The following is a 27,370-nucleotide window of genomic DNA, read 5'->3' on the forward strand; positions in this document are numbered from 1 at the left end:
CAGTATCTCAGAACTTTTGACATGTACCAACTTTATAGAAGTTTATATCTGAGGTGATATTTCCTTTGTTTTAGCATATAGTGATTTCTATTGTCATGCCATGATGATAACATATGAAGGGTTTTTTAGTTAAACCACTGTAAGCATTTCTGTTAGCATCAGCATCTGTTGGTTCAGAATATTTGTTATAATTGTTTCATCAGTGCTGCTGAACTTTAGCAATCGTCCTCATGTGTTTACTTTATTTGTGTGTTTTTAGAGAAATTTTGTATATTGCCTTCTCGTGGTTTCGCCAATTATAGTGAACTATACTATGCAAATGACTTATAGCATTCAGGGACTCAATCAGAAAACATTTCAAGGGTTTGGGAATTTGTAACTAGTGCATCTATCTTTCTCAGGTTTCTAACATGGACGGTAGAAGGTTCGTTCGCAGTATTTATGCCAGTCAGCGGGCTTATAATATTACTCAAGTGGTCATGAATTTGCCAAAAGATGCTGCAGAGTTTCTTGGTTCGTTTCTTATTTTCTTTCAAAATTTTAATCTCAAGTATTTCAGGCATTTTGAATTAATAATTATCCTCCTCCTCATCTTAGTTAGATTGATGAAGTGGACTTGTCCACAGGTTCATTATTGAATGGGAAAAAAAGAAGAAAAGACTCCAGAGTTGGAAAAAAAAGGAAAATACATTTTATCTTACAAAATAGACATCTGAAAAACAAGGTCATCACATGTCATAAGAGTTCCTTTCACAAGAATTCCTGCATTCTATACATTCATCAAATCTTCCTTGGTAGTTGATTTGGTATTTTGTATTGTTATTTATGTTATTCCATGTCAGAGAGTCTTTCATTTGAATGTTTGGACTATAGTTGCAAGCTCTAAAGTGCTATATGAACACAGGTTTTATTGCACGATTTGATATCTATGCTCACATAATACAGATTGTTTAAGAATTTTATCCATCTTCTACATATTCCAATTGATATCGTTAGAGATTTGTCTGTGACTACGATGCATAACAGATGCGAATCCATCTGATGAGAGAGAAATTTCCCTGACAATTTTAACACTGTTATAGGGAAAACATCATCACTGTTTAGTCCACTTCATCATAATATTGAAGCAAAATAGCTCAAGTACTCTTTTCTCTGTGATTTATGTAACAGCCTTTTTGTGTCCTCTTCTAATCATCATGCAAAATAAATAACACCATGATACTTTTTCAGACTGTTTTCGAGGAATCTTTTGTAAGCGACACAAGGATATAGGCTGCACGCTGCCAAAAATCCATGTCTACGGATTCTCCAAGGCTGAAAATCCTGAGTTTGATTTTCACGAGGTCAGTCTGAACTGCTTATAGAAGGAAGTATTCTACAGTACTACATATATTTTTAGTTAAATTTACTTGGGTTTAATTTTCAGCGGATAAACATGGCACTTTATGAGACGGTGAAGGAAGTAGATATGCACCGAGTTAGGCTCGTTGCACCCGGAAAATGGATGTTATGCGCGTCATTTATCCTTCCGCAAACGGCTGCCTTTGCAAAAACTTCCGCAGGCTAACAAGGGACATGTTGCCTACACAATTCATGGGATTTTGCTAAGTTCTCGGTCCATGCAGCCGCATTGCCAGAAACCACAGGTTTCAGGTACCTGAAGGTTATGTGCCTTATATTTAATGATGAATGAGCTTAAGAGCGAGGCTATAAATGTGAAGCTTGACACATGACTGTATACATAAAAATAATTTTTTCCTTCCACCTTGTTATGCATTTTCCTAATAAAAGTTTCAATATTTTTAAATTTTATTTATTAATGAAATTTGTCTGTGCATTGTTTTTTAGTTGAGCATGCTCTTTGTGCAGCAGCAGCAGGCTACTGGAGGCCCTGGGCACTGTGAGGTGGCACCGGCAAAGGAACCTCCGAGTGTGCGTCTTTTCTGATCCATGTAATTAAAAACAAACTTTAGCCCAGCCACTGAAAAAAGCTGATAGCATCCATCACCTGTGTACTGTGGCCCAACTGCCAAAGGTACAGAGGTTCTATTATTTGTGTTTGTTGCCTAATGCTCTCTTTGCTTGTATTAATATCACCTAAATGTCTAATAAATTGGACCATTCATTTTTTTTATTGTTGTTTTGTAAGCATATCTCAGTTGAGATACAAATAATCTTCTCCCTCTCTTTTTCCTTGCCTTTGTTTCTCTTGCTTCTCGGCTTCTATCCTGTTGACTGCAAAAGCCCAGGGTCCACATTTCCAGATTCAGCCAAGGTTCCGTAGTGGAGGCCGTTTCCTCTCCTCTGTTTCTGTCCTTTTCGTTCCTTTCCCCCCTGCATATGTCCTAATTTCCTACACTATAATGTTTTTGTTTTTTTCAGCGATAGAAAAAAACAAGAGAGCTGGTCCCCTCCCTCGCCCTTTACTGCACTGGAAGTAAACAATGCCTGGTACCTCGAATTGACGCGTATACCCCTAAGCGTTCGTGTTCTGTAGGCTCGTTGCTTGTGGGTTTGGTAGGGGCAGAGTTGGGAGCGGGGAAGATCTGTATGTACGCGGCACGTCCCTTTCTCTAGGGTTCTTGCTCCGCGTAAAACTGCAGTGGAGCACAAAAAGGAGCTGTAGCAGGAGTTGGGTGTGTCTGTGGGGCCCAGAACGCTTGAGCCCACTTTTACCTCCCCCCTCGTCCTTTCGTAACGTTCCTATTCTAAGCATGGCACTGTCATAGTAGCTAGATCTAAGAATCCACCGGGTCTGCCCTCATGAGGTAACCCTAAATTAGAAATAAAAATAAAAAAAGAATTCTTAACTTTTCTCGACCAGAAAGAAAAGAAGAGAGAAATAAAAGCAAAAACTTATTACTTTCTAATCCTTATGTTATACATCATTTGCTTTTAATACTTTTTAAACGAAGAAGACGCCATACAGGATTAAAATTAATTGATTGGCAAAAATGATTAAAATAAAAAAAATTTGAATGGACGAGTAGGATGATACAAACTTTCGATAAATGGTCTAGATGTTGATGCTTATGAATTAAGCTTTTATGAACAATATTACCATGCTTAAAAATAGGCACGGCTAATGCAGCAGCCGCCATTGCCCGTACAGAAATCGTCACTTTTTCCCTCTCTCGGTTTAAGCACCATTACTGAGAAATAAAGCGGTCCCCTCTATCCCACTTACCTCTATTGATACACGTTAAATGCCTACGTGGACGCCTGCCATTGGGCTAGGAAGTATCACAGGTAATGTCTAAGCCTAAAGGAAAATGATAGGGGCACATCTCCAACCACACCTTCAACCACACCCTCTCTCTCATTTGCTACAGTACATTAGGCCCCACATGAGATTTTAAAAATTTAAAATCTCATGTGGGGCCCAATATACTGTAGCAAATGAGAGAGAGGGTGTGGTTGGAGGTGTGGTTGGGGGTGTGCCCCTAGTACCACTCAAGCCTAAATAAGGTAGAATGGGGGGTTGTGGGGGGATCATTTATTAGTTAATTAAGATAAGAGTACACTTACATTAGTATCGTATCTAGTCCTATACATTGGTATCTGCACACAAGGAATCTATTGGGTCTCATTCTAACCAACTGCAAGTCCCCCCTCCTTTCCTAAAGTAACCCCCATCTAATCATAACAATATCTTCCTAAACTAGAGGTTTATATTTCCCTTTAAGGTAACCCATCATGCTCATGTCTCCACCTCAACATCAGCTGCCTCTGCTTTGTACATGAGCCTATAATCCTACTGGTCAAATGACTAGTTTCTCTCGTTCCTTGGGGGTCCAAGATACCAGCGAAACAAATGATAATCATTTTCCAGATTAGCAAGGATGATGGACACGCTAGGATACTATCAACAAAACATTGCTTTATTCCTTTGAAAAAAAATTGCTTTCTTGCATTTAAAAAAAAATGAAGTTCTGTTTTCACCAAATTTATTGTCGTAGTGCTTAAAAAATTGCTATTCCTATAATTATTCTGTGGGTGGTAATTCAGAGAATTAGAAAACATAATTAAAACATGTTTTAGAACGTTGATGCTATTAGAAAGCTTACTATCACTGGGGAAAGGTCTTTTTGCACTTTGGTACTGGAGCGAATACAAGGAAAATGGCAGAAAAACTTTTTGAGCGCCCAGCGGTCGACCATAATGGCATGTGCGGTTGACCGGAAACGTGCAGGAGACCTGGGGAGGTCTCTGGACTTTTGACGGTCGACCGCAGTGTCAAGTGCGGTCGACCGACCAAATCCTGTAGAGATTTCTGCTTTCTGTCGTTGGATCCGGTCGACCGCACGTGTCTCTACGGTCGACCGCGAGTCGGGCTGAGCCTAAGTTTCAGTTTCTTGTTCGCTTTGGGTCTGTGTTTTAATATATATTAAAACACGATCTTGTAGGGTTTATAATAAGAGATTTTAGATTGTACTGAACATATTGAGAGAGAGAGAGAACTTGTGAGCAAGTTGAGAGATTTGGTTTAGGGTTTATTTGAGTGATTTTGTGAGATTGTAACCATTTGTACTCTCTTTGATTTAGTAGAATTTCTCAATTCTCTCTCCGTGGACGTAGGCAAATTGCTAAACCACGTATATCTCTGTGTTTGGTTTGATTTGTCGTATTTTGGGTTGAATTTTGCTCGTGTGTGGATTGGTTTTCTTCTCCTGTGGCTCACGGACTCGTTCGGTGCGAGCACGCTTCCGTATAGGCGCGCAACAGTTAGTATCAGAACTCAGATTTCAGATCTAGGGTTTTAGCATTAGGTGGAGGAAGATTCGTCGTGAAAGCTTGGTTCTTGAAGTTCTAGGCTTCGGTGGAGATAGCGTTTGAGGTTGTTGTTGAAGATTTTGCTTTCCTCGTATGGTTAGGAGATCTATTTGGAATCTGCTCTAGGGTTCAATTGGGTAACTTCTAAATTCTAGCAGGTTTGATTTTTCTCTATAATTTGGAGTTTGTGAATATGAGTGAAGAAATTGGTGAAAGCAGTAAGATGGCGGGTACAATTCAAGTTGGTTTTCAAAACACTAAAATTGGTATGGTTAAACATAACGACAAGATTAATTTTGGGTTATGGATGAGTAATGTTCAGGATGCGCTTAATGCTCAGAATTTAGAGGAGACCATCATGGTCCAAGAGAGATCATCTAAATATGAAGAGTCGGTATGAGAAAAGATGAATATGAATGCTTGTGGGGTGATCAGGTCTTGTTTAGAACAGGAGCTAAAATATGATGTGATTGGGGTGACGTCTGCAATGAATATATGGGAAATCCTTAACAACAAGTATCTTACGAAGAGTGTTGAGAACAGATTGTACTTGTTGCGTAAGTTATTCAGATTTCATATGTCCAGGGGCACCTCACTAGCAGTTCATGTGAACAACTACACTAAGTTATTGTCGGACTTGGCGAATATTGATGAGAAGATATCGGATGAGTACAAATCTATTATTTTGTTGGGCTTCTTACCGGATGAGGAGTATGATACCTTTGTGCTTATTTTGTTGAATGAGAGATCTTCTATTAGCTATAGTGAAGTAACCAACGCTTTGACAAACTATGATTTGAGGAGGAAGGACAATGAGACTTCCCGCACTAGTACTTCAGGAGAGGCCTTGACGACGAGAGGTAGAAGCCCATATCCGAGAGGTGGTAATAGAGGCAGGTCAAAATCGAGAGGTCATTATCAGTTAGCGAAGAACCAATATGCATTCTGCAAGGAGCATGAACATTAGAAGAGAGACTGCCCGAAGCTCAAGGAGAAGAATAATGGTAAGAAAAGGGCTAGAAGGCTAATGAGGTGAACGTTGTGAGAGACGATGATTCAGATGATTCGAGCTTTTCTCTATTAATTACTTCGAAGAAAAACCACTTGGATGTATCAGATTGGATGTTTGACTCTGGCGCTACTTATCATGTGACTCCTAGACGAGATTGGTTTTTATCATTTGAGAGACTCGATGAGGGTGTTGTTGTCATGGTAAATGATCAATCATGTGGTATTTATGGGATAGGTGCCGTGAGGATTCAGATGCACAATGGAGTAGTTCATGAATTAAAGGAGGTGAGATTTGTTCCTCAGTTAAAGAAGAATCTTATCTCAGTTGGAACTTTGGAGGCGAACGGATGTGACCTTTGAGGATGATATAGCAAAGGTTACTAAGGGATCTTTGGTGGTGATGAAGGGAGTTTACAGTCGGAACTTATATTATCTGAAAGGGGAGCACCGAGATTGGCCGGGTTGCTTCAGTTATTTTAGAGGCGGACATGGGCAGACTTTGGCACTATAGGTTAGGACACACAGGGAGAGAAGTCACTACAGGCTTTGTGCAAGCATTGGGCTATTGAAGGAAGATAAGAGTGGAAAGATTGAGTTCTGTGAGCACTGTGTTTTTGGAAAGAAGACGAAGGTAAAGTTCAGGACTGCCATTCATAGGACGAGGGGCATCCTGGATTACGTGCACACAGATGTTTGGGGTCCCACCGAGACTGCATCACTTGGTGATCGACATTGGTTCGTCACGTTCGTTGATGACTATTCTAGGCATTGTTGGGTGTACACCATGACGAAGAAGAGTGAAGTCCTAGATATATTTGTGGAGTGAAAGAAGAGGTTGGAACTGCAGGCTAGGAGAAAGATCAAGACATTACGATCCGACAACGATGGTGAGTACACATCAGACCCCTTTCAGCAGCTATGTCGAGACGAGGACACAGAGAAATACTTCACAGTTAATCATACACCATAGCATAATAGGGTGGTAGAGAGGTAAAATCAGTCTTTGCTGGAGAAGATCCGATATTTGTTGGTGCATAGTAGTTTGGAGAAGATCTTTTGGGCTAAGGCACTTTTATATGCGAGGCACCTCATTAATAGACTACCTTCATCTGTGATTGATGGGAACTCCCCTATGGAGATATGGTCGAGAGAGTCAGCACACGACTATGACCAGCTCAAGGTATTTGGGTGCCCTGCATACTATCATGTTAAAGTGATAAGTTAGAACATCGAGCTAGGAAGGTCATATTTGTATGATTCAAGCGTGGTGTTAAGGGATACAAGGTATATGATCTAGTTGATAGGAAGATTGTGCTGGGTAGAGACGTCATATTCGATGAGGCTTCTATCTTGGAGCTTCCTAGCTCTCATCAGGTGGAGAGCGACCCGACGGAGGAGATATCGCAGGTGGTGGATATCGATGCAGCTCCACATTGTTCAGATGGTACAGTATCCATTAGAGTGCTGACTGAGGTGATGTCGGGCGAGCACGGCGACAACTAGGAGGATACGGGTACAGATGTACAGAATTAGGGATCGACGGCTCAGGTTTAAGATTCTATTATAGTTCGAAAACAAAGGAGAGATATACGGATGCCAGCATGGTATACCGACTTTAGTTGCATATGCACTTCCGATGGAAAGTATCGATGAGTTGGTGTCTTCTATATTCAGAGAGGCCGAGCAGAGTTCGGAGGCTGATTCGTGACAGGTAGCTATGTAGGAGGAGATGAAATCTCTTCACAAGAATGATACATGGGAGATTGTTGAGTTTCCAAATGGGCGAAAGACGATTAGTTGCAAGTGAGTATACACGAAGAAGAAGGGTATTGAAGGCACTTCAGTGAGGTTCAAGGCTAGGTTGGTTGCGAAGGGCTATGCACAGGAGGAAGGTATTGATTATAATAAGGTTTTCTCTCCAGTGGTAAAGCACTCTTTGATTCGGATTTTGCTAGCTTTGGTGGCACGGTATGGATTGGAGTTAGATCAGTTGGATATGAAGACGACATTTCCTCATGGTGATCTTGATGAAGAAACATATATGACTCAGCCATTGGGATTCCGATCTGCAGGGAAGGAAAAGTTAGTTTGTAGGTTGAAGAAAATGCTATATGGTTTGAAGCAGTCTCCTCGACAGTTGTATAGACGATTCGATAAATTTATGATCAGTCATCCGTACACTCGGAGCCAATTTGATCCTTGCGTGTATTTTCGCAAGTTGAAAGGAGGTGCATACATTTATTTGTTGCTTTTATGTCGATGACATGTTGGTTGACTCTATTTCCAGGTCTGCTATAGATGAGTTGAAGGCACAACTTTCAAAGGAGTTTAAGATGAAGGATTTGGGTGAGGCTAAGCGCATTTTGGAGATGGTGATCGGCAGAGGCAAAGAGAAGGACATAATTTGTTTGACATATGTGGCTTATTTGAAGAAAGTTCTACATGGTTTAATATTAGCATGGATACGAAGACAGTTAGTGTACCTTTGAGAGCCCATTTGAAGCTTTCAGCTAACCTTTTACCGAAGATAGTTGAAGATAGAGAGTTGATGTCGAAGACTCCATATGCGAGCGCGGTTGGGAGCTTGATGTACGCGATGATATGTACGAGATCGGATTTGTCACAAGTAGTGAGCATTGTTTCGAGATACATGCACGATTCATGAGTGGGTCATTGGGACATCGTGAGATAGATTTTGAGGTACACTTGAGGTACACTCAATTTTGGTTTAGTTTTTAAGCGGGACACTAAATGTGGGCAGTTATGCATTGACTATATTGATTCAAATTATATCAGGGATTTGGATAAGCACCAATCTGCTACGGGGTATGTGTTCACTTTAACCCGTACGCCGGTGTGTAGGAGATACATCTTACAGTCTATGGTGGTTTTGTCGACGATGGAGGCAGAGTATATGACGATTACGGAGGCTATTTGGCTTCGGGGACTTTTGGAGGAACTTGGTATATCGTAACGATCTGTCACTATTTATTGTGATAGCATGAGTGTTATCTATTTGGCGAAAAATCAGGTTTTTCATGCGAGGACGTATCACATTGACGTTCGTTATCACTTTGTTCAAGATGTTCTTGAAGATGGTAATGTGGAGATTGTGAAGGTCCACACGAAGGATAATCTGACGGATATGCTCACTAAGGTGGTTCCGAACAACAAGTTCGATCATTGTCAAAACTTGTTACATATTCGTGATTATTGAGGCCGTTGACGGCCATTTGGATGAACTACGGGCGGCTTAATCCCTTGGAAGAGGGGGTACGTAGGCAACCACATTGGTGCAACAGAGTTTGGAGAGTCGACGTATTGGTGTTCTTTGTTTGGTGTCGGCTCAGTTTTGAAAAAACTTCACCAATGTGGAGAATTAAAGCGAATACAGGAAAATGACAGAAAAACGTTTTGAGCTCCTAGTGGTCGACCACAATGGCAGGCGCGGTTGACCAGAAACATGCACGAGACTGTAGGGTCGAAAAATTGGTGTTTGATTGATTCTCTTGTTTTAAAAAATGGGTTCGATCACTTGGTATGAAACCCTTACAATCACTCACACACTCTCTCGATTACAGATGAAGAGAAGATTAATTCAGCACCTCCTTGTTTAACGTGGATTCTTGATGGCGAAAGGATGCTTCCCCCAATGCTTGAGTCGAGATTTCCTCCCGTTGACGATCAAAATAAGATTGCTGAAGCTTCTCACTTTAGTTAGTCGGCTGGAATCAAAATTCAAACTCCGGATTTATACGCAGAAGCTATGATCTCTGATGATTCTCGAGGTCTAAATTGCCAAGAGTTTAAAAGTCTGAACCTCTCTTCATAGCTGCTTGCGGCTATTTATAGAGCTTTAGCATGTAATTGACGTGCTACAATCGTGGGGTCGTGGGTGTAACCGACTCCTGAGATTTAGCCCATGTTGATTAGCTACAATCGTGGGGTCGTGGGTGTAACCGACTCCTGAGATTTAGCCCATGTTGATTAATGGAGCGTAACGTACTCCTTAGATTTAGCCCACTGTAACCGACTCCTGAGATTTAGCCCATGTTGATTAATGGAGCGTAACGTACTCCTTAGATTTAGCCCACGTGGACTAACTTGGTCCTCGTGGCTGTTACAGTCGAACTTCGTGTGGATAATGAGCCTTGTTGCGTAGCTGTTTCGTTAGATAAGCTTCGTCTTCGCTGACGAGCTTCATCTTCATTGACGCGCTTCAAATCTTATTTCCAACGACAAGCTTTGTTGTTTTAAACGAGGTCCCCCATTGTAATGACCCTCGTCATGCTTGTTATGAGCTTCGACGCTCTAAGGCCAAATGATTAGCCGATTATCTATGAAGATCCATGAGAGTGGAGGAGAGATATGCTTTTTGACTAGCCTCTCAATCTCCCCTTCTTTTCATGTTGATAATGCATATTTATAGATTTAGGATCATTATGGAGTGAGTTAATAGGCTTTAACTCCCCTTATAATGAGGGAGTTATGATTATTAACTCCTATTTAAATACGTGAGTTAATTGTTATTAACTCTGCTTAAATGGGTGAGTTATGGGTCATTAACCCTCCTTAAATGTAGTCTCTAGAAATGGTAACAAATGAGGTTCGTCAATAACGGCAACGGCGAACTTCGTCTTCAATGACGAACTTCGTCTCCAATGACGAACTTCGTCTTTTGAGGGGTGAGGTGCCGTTTGACGAGGTTCGTCTGTGGATGAACTTCGCCTCCTGAAAGGGCTTCATTTCCTAGAGGAGTTTTGTCCCCAGTGATGAACTTTGATGTCGAGCCTCGCTGCATGGCGAACCTCGTCTTTTGATGTTGAACCTCGCTGCATGGCGAACCTTGTCTTCTGATGTCGAGCTTCACTGTGTGGCGAACCTCGTCTTTTAATGTTGAGCTTCGCTGCATGGCGAACCTCGTCTTTTGATATCGAGCTTCATTCCGTGGCGAACCTCGTAGGCGAAGCTGTCAGATGAGCTTCAATCAGTTCAGGTGAGCTAAGTTGTTAGGCGAACTTAGCATTACAGACAAACTTCAATGTTCAGGCGAAGTCCAGTCTTGCAGGTGGGCTTCAGAACATGCTGCGAAGAACGGGTCATAACTTTCAAACCGTAAGTCGGAATTGGACGAATTATATATGAAAATCGACTATCTCGACGAGACGGAGCCAACCAAACTCATCCCAAAGGGTTCGGTTTTCTCCTGTCTATTTCGCCAAATTCCTTACGATTTGAAAGATATTAGCATTTTTGTTAGTTTTGAGCTTCTTTGCTAGGAATTAAGGCAATTTTTATTGCCTATAGAGACCTGGAGAGGTCTCTGGATTTTTGGCGGTCGATCGCAGTGTCAAGAGCGGTCAACTGGCCAAACTCTGTAGTGATTCCTGCTTTCTGTCGTTAGATCCGGTCGACCACACGTGTCTCTACGGTCGACCGCGAGTCGGGCTGGGCCTAAGTTTCAGTTTTTCCTATTCGCTTTGGGTTTGCGTTTTAATATGTATTGAAACATGATTTTCTAGGGTTTATAATCATAGATTTTTGATTGTACTGAGTATATTGAGAAGGAGAACTTGTGAGAAAGTTGAGAGATTTTGTGAGGTTGTAACCCTTTGTATTCTCCTTGATTTAGTGGAATCTCCCCATCCTCTCCCTGTGGACGTAAGAAAATTGCCGAACCATGTATATCTCTGTGTTTGGTTTGATTTATCATATTCTGGATTGAATTGTGCTCTTGTGTGGATTGGTTTTCTTCTCTCGTGGCTCGTGGACTCGTTTGGTGTGCGAGCACGCTTCCGCATAGGCACGCAATGGGTACCCCAAAGTTTACAACATTTTTGACTTTGATATCATAATTCTTATATCTGATACTTTAACACCTGAAAGTTTACAACTTTTTAAACTGCGATACCGAAGGTTTTTTGTGATAATTTAATATCCTAAATTTTATAATTTTTTTAAACTTTGATACCCAAACATTTGTTTTTGACACTATACAGTGGCGTAACCAGAATTATTTTTTGCCCTGGGCGAAAAATAAAGGTTGTCTAAAAGACCTCATGAGTGCATTACAACGCCTTCCTCTACATCGTCGACATGTGCGCCGCCCTCAACTTCCTTAGGGAAAAAAAAGAAAACCTCCTCCTTAATTATGTATCGACACTGCTAGACTCATCCGAGAGTAATTTTTCAGGGTTGTGTGCCAATTTAATTACGCATCATAAATGATTAATTATCGTAATAAATTCTCTTTCTTAGTCCTTGACATAATCTCTACAGTTAACTATAAACTAATTCCAAACATTCTATGAATTCAGCTCAAATTATATACCGACGATGTTATATATATTTTCAAATCTTGCCCTGGGCAACTGCCCAAGGCAATGCTAATGTGGCTCCGCCACTGACACTATAACACAAAGTTTAGCATATCAAAGTTACCAAAATGTGTAAGCTTCAAATAAAAACTTGGGATAATTAAGGTTCAGAATGATGTAAAAATTAAAGTACCAAAGTGAAAAATATTAGGGGGGAAATAGAAACTATCATATACAAGAACATCAACATCCTTGTTAGAAAATGACAACTGAGATATAATATCCTATCTCTAAACCAAACATACATACTATTAGAAAACTTATTGTCATTTCAAAAAGAACCCATCTGATATAAAATTTATTATTGTTAGTATTATTATTTGAATATGCTATTTATGCACATGCAGTAGGGCTGAGCATGGTTCGGTCCAAACCGAAAAAACCGACCGAACCGACCCGAACCGACCCGGAAAAATCGGTTTTATGAGTAGGACGGTTCGGGTCGGTTTGAAAACTTTTCAACCCGAACCGACCCGAACCGACCGAATATAGTGCAATACTACCCATTCTGATCTCAAACCCTACTCGACCCGTCCCTAAAGAGTCAAAGACTCAAACCCTAAACTCATTTTCTGAATCATTATGGGTTGAAAACAATATCATTATATCAGTGTTTAATGCTTCATAATCTCCTATTTTGTTGATATCTTTTTTTCTTTAACATAGTTTGTTGTTTGATAAGAAATTTGATGAAGTTAGAACCGAACAAACCGAACCGAACCGTACCGAACCGACTTGCAACAGTTCGGTTCGGTTGTTCAAATTTTGGTAAAAACCGAACCGAACCGACCGTTGCACACCCCTAACATGCAGCTCCGTATCATAGTAGCTCACACTCTACCAGAACTCTGATTACTTAGATTAGGACAATATTTAATCTCATCTAGAATTAAGGACATTAATCTCAGACAAAAAGACAAAATCCCAAGCCATGGCAAAAAGCAAAAAAGATTAGGTGGTCCCCACCTCCCGACTACAACTCCCCCTAGCCTCGCTCGTAGTCGTCACTTTCCGCCTTGAACCGACACGTGTCGGTCCTACTGTCGGGACCGCGTACCTACGCTCATCCATTTTCTTTAAAAAAAAAGATTAAATTCAATTCAAAATCAAAATAAATCGAACCATCCCCTTCCTCTATAAATACCCCTCTCATTTCACTCCATCTCCACTCTCAAAAAAAAGACCAGCTTCTTCTTCCTCCTCTTTGATCTGCATTCAATGGCGTCCCCAACTCTCTACCTCTGGCCCAAGCCCACTTCAACCTCATCAGCCCAAGACCCAGAGCCCAAACAAGCTCCAAACCCACTTCCCAAACCCAAAGCCAAAAGAGGAGGCAGCAGCAACAAAACCTCATCGACCCCCAAAAAAACACCACAGCGAGGCCTCGGAGTCGCCCAACTCGAGCGAATCCGCCTCCAGGACTTCACAAAAGTGGGCCCCGCCGACTTCCGCCGCGAGATCCAGCCATTTCCTGTTAACTTACCGTCGGTGTACGAGCAGCAGGGGCTTATGTATGGTACTCCGGTCTCTTGCGCTGGTGGGCCCACACCCATCTACTGCATGCACCCTCACCAGTATCGGGTCGGATGCGGCTACGCTTCGGCGATCCGGTCGGTGCTTCACGAGCAGTATGCGATGGATCGGGTTCGGGTCGGGTCGGGGAGCTTTGTGTCGGCTGAGCTTCCTTCAAACCAAAGGGTTGCTTGTGTTTCCGATTGCTGCGAGTTCTGTGTTAGGGTAAAAACATTTCTCGAATCTTTACATTGTATAATAGTTTGGGTCTTATGTTTATAAATTCAAAGTTTTATTTGGATTAACTTAAGTTGTTATATTTGTTTTAGAAGTGGGTTTGAAAATACTTAGTGTAAAGTTTTGGGTTTGTCAAGAATGACAACAAAAACCCTTGTCTTATTTTTCTGTTTTAGGTTATTAACTTATCTTTTAGTTGATATGCTATACATTGTTATATTTGGTGTATAAGTAAGTATATGTGAATTTAAGTTGCCATATTTGGTTTAGCAGTACAATATTTGGGTTTAATATGTTGAGTTTAAAAAGCAACTATTTATGTATACTTTAAGGGGTTTTTATGAATGATTTAGAAAGTGAATGGGTTGAAAATTAGGGAGGGGAAAGCTTTGGGTTTATAAATGAAAACCCTTTTTCTTGTTTCTATGATTTTAGGTTAATAATATTTTTAGGGTAAGACTTGTACACTTTTATGTATTATTTATGAATTTTTATTCATAGACCTAATGTTTTACCATAAATGTCTAAGTTGCTATATTTGGTATGGCACTTGCTATGTTTGGGTTTCGGATGTTGAGTTTAAATAAGTAATTCAATGTAGATATTTTAATTGGGTTTAAGATTTTTTTTTTGAAAACCAGTGGGTTCAAGAATAATTAGGTACAACACTGGGTTTATAGGCAAAAACTCATTTTCTTGTTTTCTAGATGTTTTTTGACAACTTTTTTTTTTCCTTTCTACGCTTTAAGGTTATTAATCTTTTCTTTGTTTGATGACAATTGTAGAAGAAGCGGTTGGTGAATGAGGGCATAGGTTTTAGTTGCGGGAATGGAGCGGACCACTGTTTTGTGATGGATGAGGTGCTACGTCTTACTTTATTCTTTAGCTGAAATATTTTTTTTTTGTTTGATTTTTTTTTTAAATATTTCCTTTATTTTTGTTAAATTCAGGATAGGAGAAACTTTGGAGAAAGTGCGAGGATGGGGAGCTTTGTTAAGGAAAGAGAGATCAAGGAGTACGAATTTTTCCCGCATAATTCGATTGAATCCAATGGTGAGAGAATGGTCGGTGATGTTGCTGCTGCTTCTGCTTCCTCAGCTGCTACTGCTTCGAACTTTTTGGATTTGTCACTTAAACTCTTCTAATTAGTGAAGAAGTGATCCTTAGCACTACTAATAGTTTTTTAACTTTTTTTACCGTGTTAATAGAAGGAGTAAAGGGGTAATATGTAATGGATACTTAACAGTGGCCGGAGTTCAATATGAAGTGAGTTAATGTTTCTGGATTTTGTTAATTTTGTGGCCTTTGTAACTAAGTACGTAAAGCAATGACATATAGTAAGTTTAGCTATCAGTTTATTGACATTAATTGTGTTTCAATTTGCGGAAATATCACCTTACCTTCATTTTGTTTTGATCTTTTTAATTTTATTTTTTTGTATTGTCTTAAAAATGGTAACGGGAACATGGGCAAGTACTTTTACGGCAGTAAGAGATTAGTAAGCCTATATTAATGCATTTTATGCTTTAAAGCCTACTATATATGAAAAGTTTAATTTCCTGATTCTACGACAGTAGTACTTGTGCCACTCTGATTCTTATTTATTAGTTTTATTTATGATTGCAACTGCCGTTAGTGTGAAATAATACTTCCGAGTGCCTAGGTTTGTTGTGAAAGAAATCATAGATCGAGCCACTTTTGTCATGTCCATAATGGTCCCATAATGGTGCGTAAAGACGAAGAGATTCTAAGTTTCTCTGGGGATTTCATGTTTGATGAGCTGAGGAGTACAGTGGAAGTTGGTGGTTTTATTGCCATAATAGTGTAAATAAAAAGTTAGAACAAGAGTAGAGGAAGGCAGGACGCATAGGAGAAAGGCAGTACTCACACTTACCTCTCTTTTGTTTTTCCTTCTGTCTTGAGTTCCTTTTCAGTGAGATTCAGTTGCTCGATCATTAATCATGAATCATGAGAGAGAGAGAGGGAGAGGGAGAGAGAGAGAGAGAGGAGAGAGAGAGAGATTTTGTTTTTGTTTCCTTAATTTTCAGTGGGACTCAATCCTTCAGCTAGATGGCCTCAATTTTATTGTCTCTAATAGTTCACTGTATCTAGGAACCGTTAGGCTCGCATGCATACCATAGATATTCTTCAGCTGAAGCAGGAAACATCTGATCTAGCTAACTTTGATAAAAATTGCTCTAAATGAGTACTCCTAGTTAATTTAGAGATTAATGACTACGTTGTTCGATATTGGTACTTATAAATATCAGTTTTTATGAGTTACCTACCATTGAATTTTCATAGGTTTTTTAAAATTTTATCAATATAACATGCGATCATATTCTAGAAGATTTAGATATTATATTCTAGATTGGATAGTACTTATCATATTTAGGTGTTCATACTAACTTTATATATCTAGCTCATATTAGTCAATAGCAAATCAGGCGAACCATGCATTTCTGGATAAATTGAAGGGTTAATTTCGTAACCCCTGATCCCAATCCTTTTCTATTTCAGAAATTACTCTAAACTTTGAACTTTTATCACCGAACCTCCTACATATAATTAGCGAATAATAAAAATATCCTCGAGAGCAAAAAACTCCGTCAAATGGTTAATTTCTTGTATGGTGTGGGTTTTTTTACTCTTAATTCCATCCTCAGTGAGTCTAATATTTGTCCAAAACAGTTTTCTCATTCTCCCCTAAGGATAAAAGGATAAAGTAAATGAGTTAGAAAATAGTATTGTTCTTGCTCCAAAGATAATAAGGAATTCATTAAGTATATATAAATATAGTTTGATGAACTGGATGGCTTACCAAAATAACCAGCTGGCTTTTTTAAAGCAACCCTTTCCTTGATATATATTGAAAAGCTTGACGAGGTTCTTCAGTTGGAAACAAATTAATGTTTACACAACAAACCCCCATACAAAATTGAAATTGGGTCTCTAAAATTATTGCTTGAGGTCATATAATAATTCTATTTCAAGCCTTAATTTTTGTTTAATTTACTGTTAAAACTATCATACTTCTATTTCAAGCCTATCATAGTTCTATTTTAGAACATGATTTTGATAGGTTTAGCAGTATGTTAACAAATATTAAGAGCCAAAATGTTCTAAATTTAAAACGTGAGTCTCACATGAGTATTTTCCCTTGCATAACTTGGGGTATAAAAGTACAAATTTTTAAAATTTGAGGGCATGTGAGTGCTACCAAAAAATATTGAGGGTATGTAAGTGTAAAGCAGGGGAAACTATATGACACTTAAAAGTACAATTAAGTCCATATAAAAATATCAAACACGTGATCAAGAGTATTTATTTAGACCTTATTATCAGCTTTATCAAGAGATGCACACGGTTCGAATACGGCTTGGATATGATAATTATCATATCTGTGTCCGCTTACCAATCTCGGATATAGATATATATACGGATACAGAAATGGATATGATTCAGTAAATAAAATTCATATTCATATCCGTTAAAATCGGATACGGATACCGATATAAAAATTGATACAAAACAGATATAAGAAAATTAGAAATTATCAGAAAAAATATTGTTTATGTAACAGAAAAGGCGTTCATTCACATATGTTCATTACATATGGAAACCTAAAATTAGATTTCTTGGTCATCAAATTAATTAGACTATGAAGAGAAAATATAGCACAAACTCAAGTCCCCCCCAAAAAAAAAAGAAAAGAAAAAGGAAAACAATGGTGTTCATGCAAAAAGAGCAAAAGAAAAAGAGAGGAGGGCAGCATAAATTTCAGAGACTGTAATATTCAGTTTGGGCAACTACCTCAAAGGGTAGTTTGGTCCTTTCCAAAATCGGGGTTATTTATCATTCAGGAAACCTCCAAAGTTCTACAATCCTGTTATTTGGATTTGTTGCTATATCTTCAAATGATGTTATGTCGAACTGATGAAAGCTTAATTAATTGGATGTTTAATTTCCTTTTATTTGGCTTCGTAATCTCTCTCTCTCTCTCTCTCTCTCTCTCTCTCTCTCTCTCTCTCTCTCTCTTTTCTACAATCCTGTTATTTGGATTTGTTGCTATATCTTCAAATGATGTTATGTCGAACTGATGAAAGCTTAATTAATTGGATGTTTAATTTCCTTTTATTTGGCTTCGTAATCTCTCTCTCTCTCTTACTCTCTCTCTCTCTCTCTCTCTCTCTCTCTCTCTCTCTCTCTCTCTCTCTCTTGATAATTTCCTTTTGTTTGCCTTGTGATATTTTACAATCTTAATTTGCTTTGAATCTTTATGCTTTTTATATTTTTCTTGATCTAAAATGAATATGTCCGTAAAATCATAGGAAACCCTCCTAACAATTTAAAATTGACGCTTTATCTCTCTTATTTTCAATTAACCGTCAATTTGGATGCAAACATCAGTTACTGATATAATAATCATAAATACATTTACACGAGAGTGCGTACAATTGGCATGTCTAGTGATATTAGCTTCTACGTCCAATTTATTTTTTTGAAATTAAAAAGAGGAGAGGAACTTTCAATTTTAAGACTTCAGAGGGGCTTTTTGTCAATCATGCAAATCTCACCGGACTTACCCTAAATATATTGATTAATCATGTTTTGTTTCATACACTTCTTTAAAATAAGTTCCATGCAAATAAATGATTAATATTATGTTGTTATTTTATTCTATAGGAAAAATGGAGGAAACAAATAATAGATCAAATGAAAATGTCTTAAGAAGCTCAATGAAGCCGAAGAAAAGCTCAAGTAAAGCCCAAGAAAAATTGGAGCAAAAATGATCATGATAGCTCATCGTCAGAGGCGCTTTAGCATTTTTCAAGTAGAAATGTGTAGAATAATTTTTTTGATCTAACAAAGAATTATATAATATCGTATGACTTTTAGTTACGAATCTAACACATCAGGTTTGAGTCAAATTGGAGTTATATAGCTTAATATATAGTCATTTTAGTGAACTGATGGTAGAACTGTAAATATTCTGAAATCTGGTGCACAATTTTCTAGATTGCATCCCATGGCCAAAAATTATTTCTTAGGCCTAAGTTTGATCTAAAGGCTTATAATGATTTATATAATCTATACATAGGGGTATAGAGTGAGGGCGAGAGGTGAAAAATCAGTTTTGCAACAAAATAAAATTTTTTGTCTTTTTAAAATTTTTTCTCGTATTGAGACTTGGAGAAATTTGGATCTATACAAGGAGCCAACTTCTTGCAATGTGAGTTTTTAATTTTTAAATTTTCTTGTTTAATTAGAATTGCATGTTGAGGAAATATTCTAGATTTAATTCATGGTTTTCTTTGCTTGTTTATTTTCATACTTAGTTAGTTTTTTTTTTTTGTCTAATTTAGGAGTAGATTTAATTTTATGCTTGGATAGTAGTTTATTTTCTTATTTTTATTTATTTTTTATGATTAATTTTTTTTCTTGCCTTTCCATTCATGCTTTCTTTATTGCTCATAATTTAGGATTTAATAAAATGTATAACTAAATTTCTTAGGATAATTAGGATAAGAGGAAACTAATATAACTTGTTTATTAGGAAGAGAATTGCTCTTTGTTATGCCTTAATTATTTATGTAGAGATTAATTAATCAAAATAATAGTTGATAGATCTTATGTCACATAAATCACTAAGTATAAACCTTTTTCTAGAAAGCGGCACATGTCTCGATCAACTAGATAACAACCCGACCCTAGCCTTTAGAAGGCTAGATCGAAAAATGCCTTCACTCGTTCTCGTCCATAAAGACCGAGACAAAAATTTCCTCACTCAAGCAGTCTCAAATATCTGAGGCATCCCCGCTTAGCAGGCTGAATCAAAAGGCATCTTCACTTGATCTCTCTCGAAGGACCGAGACGAAAGATGTCCCCTCTCAATCTCAGCAACAATAACTAGTCATTATCATAGTAAATGCATAGTCAAAATCATCATTGCATCTCCTCTAGAGTCATAATGACTCATCGGACCACGCTAGCACTATAGCCCCTCCGTCGTCGCCATAATAAATACAAGGATGACCTGGATCACCCACTGCCGACACTTGTAAATTATCATCTGGATAAGCCGATTGACTGGACTCGGCCAAAGTTATGCAAATGCCCTTCTAGATCTAGTATAAATAGGCACATTGTCTACTGCATGAAGGTATGCAAATTCTGTACATTTAGAGAACAAAATCAATCTTTCTTTCCTCTTGAGATCATAACTAACTTGATTGTCAGATGAATCATCGGAGAGCCCAACGTCTGTCCTCTGACGCTTGTGTGCAAAACTCTTTTCCACTCAGAAAATAACCATTAAAGGAGATTAAGGGACCCCCAACTTCCTCATAATCGACCCCAGATCCTACTACCTAACTTCTGACATCAACAATAGAATATGCTAATTTAATATGTTATACTTTCCTTAAGTAGTTTGATAATCTATGCTTATTCGTATTCTAGGATTATTATTTTTAATTGATTATCTATGCATTAACTTTAATCTTTTTTTTAGAATCTATCTTGATATTCTATTATTTCTTTAATTAGATTGATATATCATGTTTTTTAATTCTAAATATGAATAAAAAGAGGGTAATTTCTAGATCTAATAAATAGCTATCTAGTGGAATCTATCCTAATTTCTTAATTTATTCTCTTGCTCTTTCTCTTTTTTAGCCCCTAATTTTGTTAGTTTTCGTCTTCTCTTTCTTTTTTTAATTATTTTAGTTTTTTTATTTCTTTCTAGATCTTTTACGCTTCTATTTTATTTAGGGCTGTCCATCCGGGCCGGCCCGGGCCGGGCAAAACCCAAGCCCGGACCCGGGCCCGGGCCTGAGCGGGTCGGACACCGGGCCGGCCCGATTTGATTTTTTTTTAGAATTTTTTTTTAATTTTAACAAAACCATAAACCATAAATTATTATAAAAAATATCATAAATTTAATTAATAGCTTGAAATGAAATGACATAAATTACAAGTACAAAAAATGATAAAAATAACTTCTTTATTAATAATCGGTAAATCCTTTACAAATCCTTTACAAGTATAAATTTATTTCGAAATTCGTCGCATCACAATAGATGAGTACATCCCAACTAGGTTGGCACCTACTCACCCATATCACTATCATTTGCAACTTTTTTCGAAATAATTTAATTCAAATTTAAAGCTAAGAAAACAAAATTACAATTTTATGAATATTATCTAATCATTATATCTATCTGCTAATCCTAACTCTTCAAATTTATCTTCAATCATAGCAATCCGTTCGATGCCTTGTGTTCGCTTCTCGTATCTCCACCAATCCTGTAAGCACATCACCGCTTGTACAGTATACGGATCTAAGCATGTCCTGTGGTCGTCGATCAAACGTCCTGCTGTGCTGAAAGCGGATTCCGAGGCTACAGTCGAAACCTGCACTGATAGTAAGTCACGAACCATGGTGGAAAGTATAGGATATGAAACTGATCCATATACTTTCCACCATTGCAAAATATCTAAAGCATTTCCTTGACATCTAACTAAAGAAGCAGAAAAATATTCATCTATTTCAGAAACATCTAATCCTGATGAAGTTCCAGATCCACCAGTTAGTTCAGCTACCATTGCATACCTATCAAAACTTACACTTTTACCTCGACCTGTGCTCGAAGCTGAAGGTGCCGAAGCTGAAGACTGTTGTGTAGCTACACCATATCTAGCTGCATACTCATCATATAAGGTTTGAAAATAATTTCTAATAGCTAAATAATGAGTAGTAGCAGTAAGGGTGGATCCATCATCTAAGTCTATAATCTGTCCACCATACAATGATTGTAACAAACTTCGAAGGCCAATTTCCTTCAAGCATGGATCAATAAGAACACCAATACCAAAAATATGAGGAATAGGCCTAAAATACTTATTAAATTTACTCTCCATTTGAAAAATTATATTTCCAAAAATATCATCCATACGATATTTTGCAAAATTTTTTTGAATATTTAAAATTTGTAAAGCAGCTAAAGTAATAGTTGGATAATAACAACCAGATAATAACATAGTAGCATCATAAAAAACTTGTAACATCTCATTTAATTTACATATAACTGTCCATTCATCTTCAGTTATTCCATAAGCACTACCAGAGCTAGAACTAGAAGCATAAAAATTTATAAAATCATTTATAATTTCTTTATATTCTATTGCTACAGATAACATTGCATAGGTGGAATTCCACCTATGGTCAACATCTTTTGGAATTAGTCTAGGCTTATAATTTTTTCTTTTACAACATTGTTTCCATCTTTTAATTCTCATTTCAGAAGCATTATGCATATTAGTAACTGTTCTAACTTTTTCTATCATGGGTTTAATTTCAGAAAATGCACTTTGAACAATTAAATTTAAAATATGACAGATACTGCATCTAACATGAAAAAGCTCACCATGACATGGCAATGATAAATTTCTTTTCAGAAAATCAACAGCTACATTATTATTACTTGCATTATCTAGTGAAAGAGTAAATATTCTTTGATCAATTTCTAGTTTCATAAGTTCTTCAACAATTAAATTTGCAACATTAATACCAGTGTGTGACTCTTCAATTGCAATAAAAGAAACAACTCTTTTAAACATTTTCCAACTTTCATCAATCCAGTGTGCTGTTATACATAAATAACCAGTTTGCACTCTAGATGACCAAATATCAGAAGTTAAAGAAAATTTGCAGTTTAAATTTTTAAAATAAGAAATTATTTTTCCCTGTTCCTCAACATAATATTTTAAAATATCACGTTGACAGGTTTGACGAGAAAATTTTGTAAATGCAGGATAAAAACCATCTCTAAACAAATCTTCAAATTCATCATCTTCTACTAATTTAAAAGGAAGGTTTTTAAGAACAATAAACCTGATTACGCATTTCCGGGCTCGGGCAGCGTCATAATTCCAACTGCCGAGGGTACCTGAAGAGGATGATTGGGAAAGCATAGACTGCCGGATATCACCTTGTAGATTTTGGCCTTTGTTGTGTTTTTCAATATGCCGTTTGAGATGGTTGGTGCCGCTCTTATGATGAGCTTTGAATATCTGGCCGCACAACGCACATTTCGCATTCTGAGAGATGATCCTACCGTGTTCATCCTTGGTGACGTCTATCTTCTCAAAAAAATTCCATACATCAGACCTCGGCCTTTTTGGAGCTCTTGGTGCCGTAGATTCGTCGCCACCAGATTCAGGATTAACACCGGTAGGATGAGGAGTTGTTGTAGGAGGACTCATCTCTGGATCGGTAGGAGTTGCATGTTGCTCTTCATAATCAGACCCAGAAGCCATTTGTTGGAAGTATTAGAAAATACAAAAGATTATAGGATAGTATATTAGTATGAGATAGTATAAGATTGTATAAGAGAGTAGTAGAGAGAGAAATAGATGAGTTTTGTTGTGAGAAAATGAATTGAAACCCCCCCTCTATTTATAGAAGCAGCCCCCTAGGTAAATGACCAAAAAACCCTCGAAAAATAGCCGTTTTTTGACCGTTTTAAGGGGCAAAACGGTCAAAAGACCAAATCTGGCCGTTAGGCCAGATTTGGCCCCCCCTAATTTTATTTCCTCTTTTATCTTATTTTTGTTTTTGTTTCTTCTATTTATTTTTTTCATTTTCTTTTTTTTCTTATTTGCATTTATATTCTCTCCTCTTCCTCTTCCTAGTTCTATTTTCTTTTCTTCATTAAAAATCCAAAACTCTTTTTTTAACACATTTTCATAAAAAACTTCTTTTCAAATAATTTTTAAAATAAAATTTCTAATTAATTTTTTTAAAAAAACCCCCTCATTGGGGTTTGACATTTTCTATACTGTAACTTGGTTGTCCACTTGCAACATACATTCTCTTAGGGCCTGTTCGTTTGTTTTCTAAAAACCAAGAAATGGAAATGGAAATGGTGAAAATCTCAAAACTCACCATTTCCTCCATTTCCATCCCTAAAACTCACCCACAACATCCAATAAAATATTATTTTCATCCAACAACTCATCCACACCATCTAATAAAATATGATTTTCATCTAACCACTCATCTATCACATCTAATAAAATATTATTTTCATCTAATAACTCATCCATCACATCTAATAAAATATTATTTTCATCCAAACATCACTCAACTCATCATTTCAAATCACTCACATCATCCAATAAAATATTATAACAATTCACCTCATCTCATTAACATTTCATTTCTTCATTTTCATCCCAAAAAGTTATGAAAACACTTTTCTTAATCTTTCTTCACATCACCCAATAATACAATGACAACTCATCTCATCTCATTTCATTTCTTATTTTTAAGAATGAACCGAACAAAAGAAAACAAGAAACTACAGGAAATAGGTTTCTTATAATTCATTTCCTTATTTTTTTTCGCCAACCGAACACTCCAAAACTAGTTTTCTTAAAAAATCACAAACATCATCCAATAATAAGGTGACAACTAACATCATTTCAATTTTATTTCTTTGATTTCCTTCTTTTTTAGCCAACCAAACACTCCAAAAACAATTCTTCATTTTAATAGTTTTTCATTTCTTTGATTTCCCCAATTCTTCATTTTAATAGTTTTTCATTTCTTTGATTTCCCTCTTTTTTTTAGGCAAACGAACAGGCCCTTACACAACATATATTCGTACTATTCTAAAGGCCTTGATCTCATTTCCAAAATTTTGATTTCTTCAGTTAGAGCCCACAATAACACAAGATCTCAGTCCTTCTGTGTAGCTTTAGCAAATCTCATAGAAAACGCTAGGGCACAACCTCTAAAATACCCTTTAATAGGTGGGAGATAAATGTGCATCGCACTCACACACACACATAAAAATCAAAATTAGAGTGATATCATTTTCATCGCTATTACACTTGAATACTCTCAATTGTAATAACTAAAAACTAGCACATAAATTCCATAAGCTGTCCACTTATAAACACCATTGAAAAAAACCTGCTATGACAAAAATACCCCTTCATATAAAAATTAATAAAAAGATAGAGAGTAGATATAGCAATACATATGATAATAAATGGGGTCAAAACAATTATAAAAATATCATCTCCTAGTCACATGAGAATATTCTTAGGATATTCCAACATGCATCTAAACTAAAGATACTCGCATAGTCGCATGCCAGTTTTTTACAACTTAGGATATTAAAATGTTACTTTTTTAAGTTTTTAGGATATTAAAGTGTTATTTTTTTTTATAACTTTGAATATTTAAGTGTAGAGATTGTGAAACAATAGGGTGTTTAAGCACCATTTACCCACATGTATAGATTTATCAATAATATGATCCTATATACTTCCTTCCCATTCTGTTATTTCACAACATAGAGCATGAATGGTTGAAGGAAGGAATCGAAGGAGGTACATGCTTCAGAACGCTCGATCGTTACCCTTGGAAGAGAAACTAGAAAGAAAAAAAAAATCGCTATCATTTCCGGTACGCTCTCTGTTCAATCAGACATATCCCGCGAAAATATATTCCATATTTAAGGGCAACGTACATTTTTGTCTTAGATAGAAAGAAAATGGTCCAAAGTACTTGTTGGCTGCCTTATTGGTACTGTACCCAATGAATTCCATCCAATTAACGTATTTAGACAAACCCTGAACTTGAAAGAAGAAAACTTTCCGCGATCACGAACAACAGATTGCCATCGGGAGGAAGGATAAACAATCACTACATCATGCACAAAGCGCCTCATCGGACGAAAACAATCACAAAAACAAACAGAAACAACACATAACGCAGATGAAGCCTTTTCACAATTAGAGGCTTCGGCTTGGTGTAACCAGATATACGACTCTGAGAATTAGAAGGGATGACTGATGAATGATGAAGGGAAGTTTCCCAAGACTTCCACCTGAATCATTATGACAAAGTCTCCGGCTGTTGGTCGAATGCACTGAGCTTCGCTCTTCGATGGAAGCCAGCAAGCCTTGACGGTAATGTACGAAATAGATCAGAGTGGCACTTTGCCTGAACCACTGCAAGTAAAATCACAATTCTCTAGGGGTTTTTTCCTTGCTGGGCTGACACAACCAGAGGCTCTGAATGGCTAGTATTCCCATTCCAAGAATGATTACTTCCATTTGATGTTCTTTCCATGGTCATCATCACAGTTGGCTTGTGGACAGAAGAGAACACTTTGTTCCCTTCTCCAAAACTTCCAACACAGATTGTTTCACCCCTGCCATGCCAAACACCATCTTGGACATTGTTCATCTCCAGAGTCCTGGACTCCTGAAACAATCAATGCCCATCTTTGTTAGATTTGGACAATTCTACGATAATATACCAAATCCAGATTGTCTTAATGTTAAATAATATTGAAAAGGCTTTTGTAAACTTTATTTGCAGTAAGCGAAAGAAAGCACAAGTTGGCAATAACCTGGCATAGCGTACAGCATGGGCAAATGAGATGGTAGGCACAGTCATCTAATGAACTACCGCTCCCCTGCAGGAAAATATACAAATCCGGTCATATTAGAGAGAATCCATAGTGAATCTATAAGAAGACATAATTGACCACTAGGAAATCTTAAAATAAGTAAAAAAGAGCAATCTCTTAGCAAGCAGCATGAATTTTCATCTATCTAAAATTTTCACGTTGCTAGAAGTTGGCTAGGCACACACAAACACATACACACTCTTTGCTAAAAGATGGCTAGGCGCACGCACACACAGAATACATACACCTAGACACACACAAAGACAACTTATACATAGATATAGGGCATGCTTAAAAAAAAGATATAGGGCACACTTGCACATACAAGGAGGTCCGCGCGCACGAAACACAAACGCACCTGCACGCGCATGCATTCAAACACCAGTACAAGCACGCATGCACACGTGCGCACAACACACACACGTTCCTTCATTTTTCTTAATTATTTTTCTTCTTATTTTATCTGGATGTAACTCCGTTAAATCAATTGACACTTCATACATTTATCTCCTCATGTTAGCGGATACGAGTCAATACTCGTTAACACCTAAAATATCATTTCTGTATTACTCATATTAGGCAATACCAATAGTATCAGTCGATTTCTTCTGGATTGAATTGCATGCTGTAATTTCGATATAATACAGTTGATATATATCAATATTCCTCGATACTTCAAAGTTTCAAACCCTGGTCTAAAAAAAGGGAAAAGCGAGCACTGCTTGTTGTAGGAGATTCCTGAGTTTTTCATAAGATATCTATTACTATTATTTAAGAAAAGCCACACTACTGGTTGTACCCTTATGTATGTTAAGATTTCAAAAAATTCAACATATGTCCTTAACAATTTATTGTACATAGAAACTAATTAGAAGGACAAATTTGAAAAGATCTAATAACATCCTAACTACCATTTCTATTAAGAGAGAGAGAGAGAGAGAGAGAGAGAGAGAGAGAGAGAGAGAGAAA

At 37.4% G+C, this 27,370-nt stretch overlaps 3 protein-coding genes across 5 annotated transcripts in view; 2 read left to right on the plus strand and 1 right to left on the minus strand.

The window, feature by feature from the left end:
• Positions 1–2,132, plus strand: part of LOC109833258 (tRNA (guanine(37)-N1)-methyltransferase 1) — a 9,255-nt gene extending 7,123 nt beyond the window's left edge. The window contains exons 7-10 of one of the 3 annotated variants that reach the window (XM_020400870.1): positions 402–513; positions 1,231–1,343; positions 1,427–1,653; positions 1,849–2,132. In XM_020400870.1, the coding sequence (XP_020256459.1) occupies positions 402–513; positions 1,231–1,343; positions 1,427–1,567 (366 nt within the window). In that variant the 3' untranslated portion in view covers positions 1,568–1,653; positions 1,849–2,132. The remainder of the gene's footprint in view (positions 1–401; positions 514–1,230; positions 1,344–1,426; positions 1,654–1,848) is intronic. The other 2 variants (XM_020400868.1, XM_020400869.1) reach the window with 2 other exon arrangements.
• Positions 13,763–15,251, plus strand: LOC109832126. Its single transcript, XM_020399564.1, has 3 exons — positions 13,763–13,898; positions 14,696–14,770; positions 14,861–15,251. Exons 1-3 carry the CDS (start codon positions 13,797–13,799, stop codon positions 15,053–15,055), a joined length of 372 nt encoding a protein of 123 aa, XP_020255153.1. The 5' UTR covers positions 13,763–13,796; the 3' UTR covers positions 15,056–15,251.
• LOC109833260 (protein PLANT CADMIUM RESISTANCE 5-like) overlaps positions 25,358–27,370 on the minus strand; it is a 7,969-nt gene continuing 5,956 nt past the window's right edge. Inside the window, exons 4-5 of the mRNA XM_020400871.1 lie at positions 26,342–26,407; positions 25,358–26,193 (exon numbers count right to left, since the gene is read on the minus strand). Coding sequence (XP_020256460.1) covers positions 25,960–26,193; positions 26,342–26,407 — 300 coding nt within the window. The 3' untranslated portion in view covers positions 25,358–25,959. The remainder of the gene's footprint in view (positions 26,194–26,341; positions 26,408–27,370) is intronic.

The sequence above is a fragment of the Asparagus officinalis genome, chromosome 3 (genome assembly GCF_001876935.1).
Source record: "Asparagus officinalis chromosome 3, Aspof.V1, whole genome shotgun sequence".
In the NCBI taxonomy this organism is placed as follows: Eukaryota; Viridiplantae; Streptophyta; class Magnoliopsida; order Asparagales; family Asparagaceae; genus Asparagus; species Asparagus officinalis.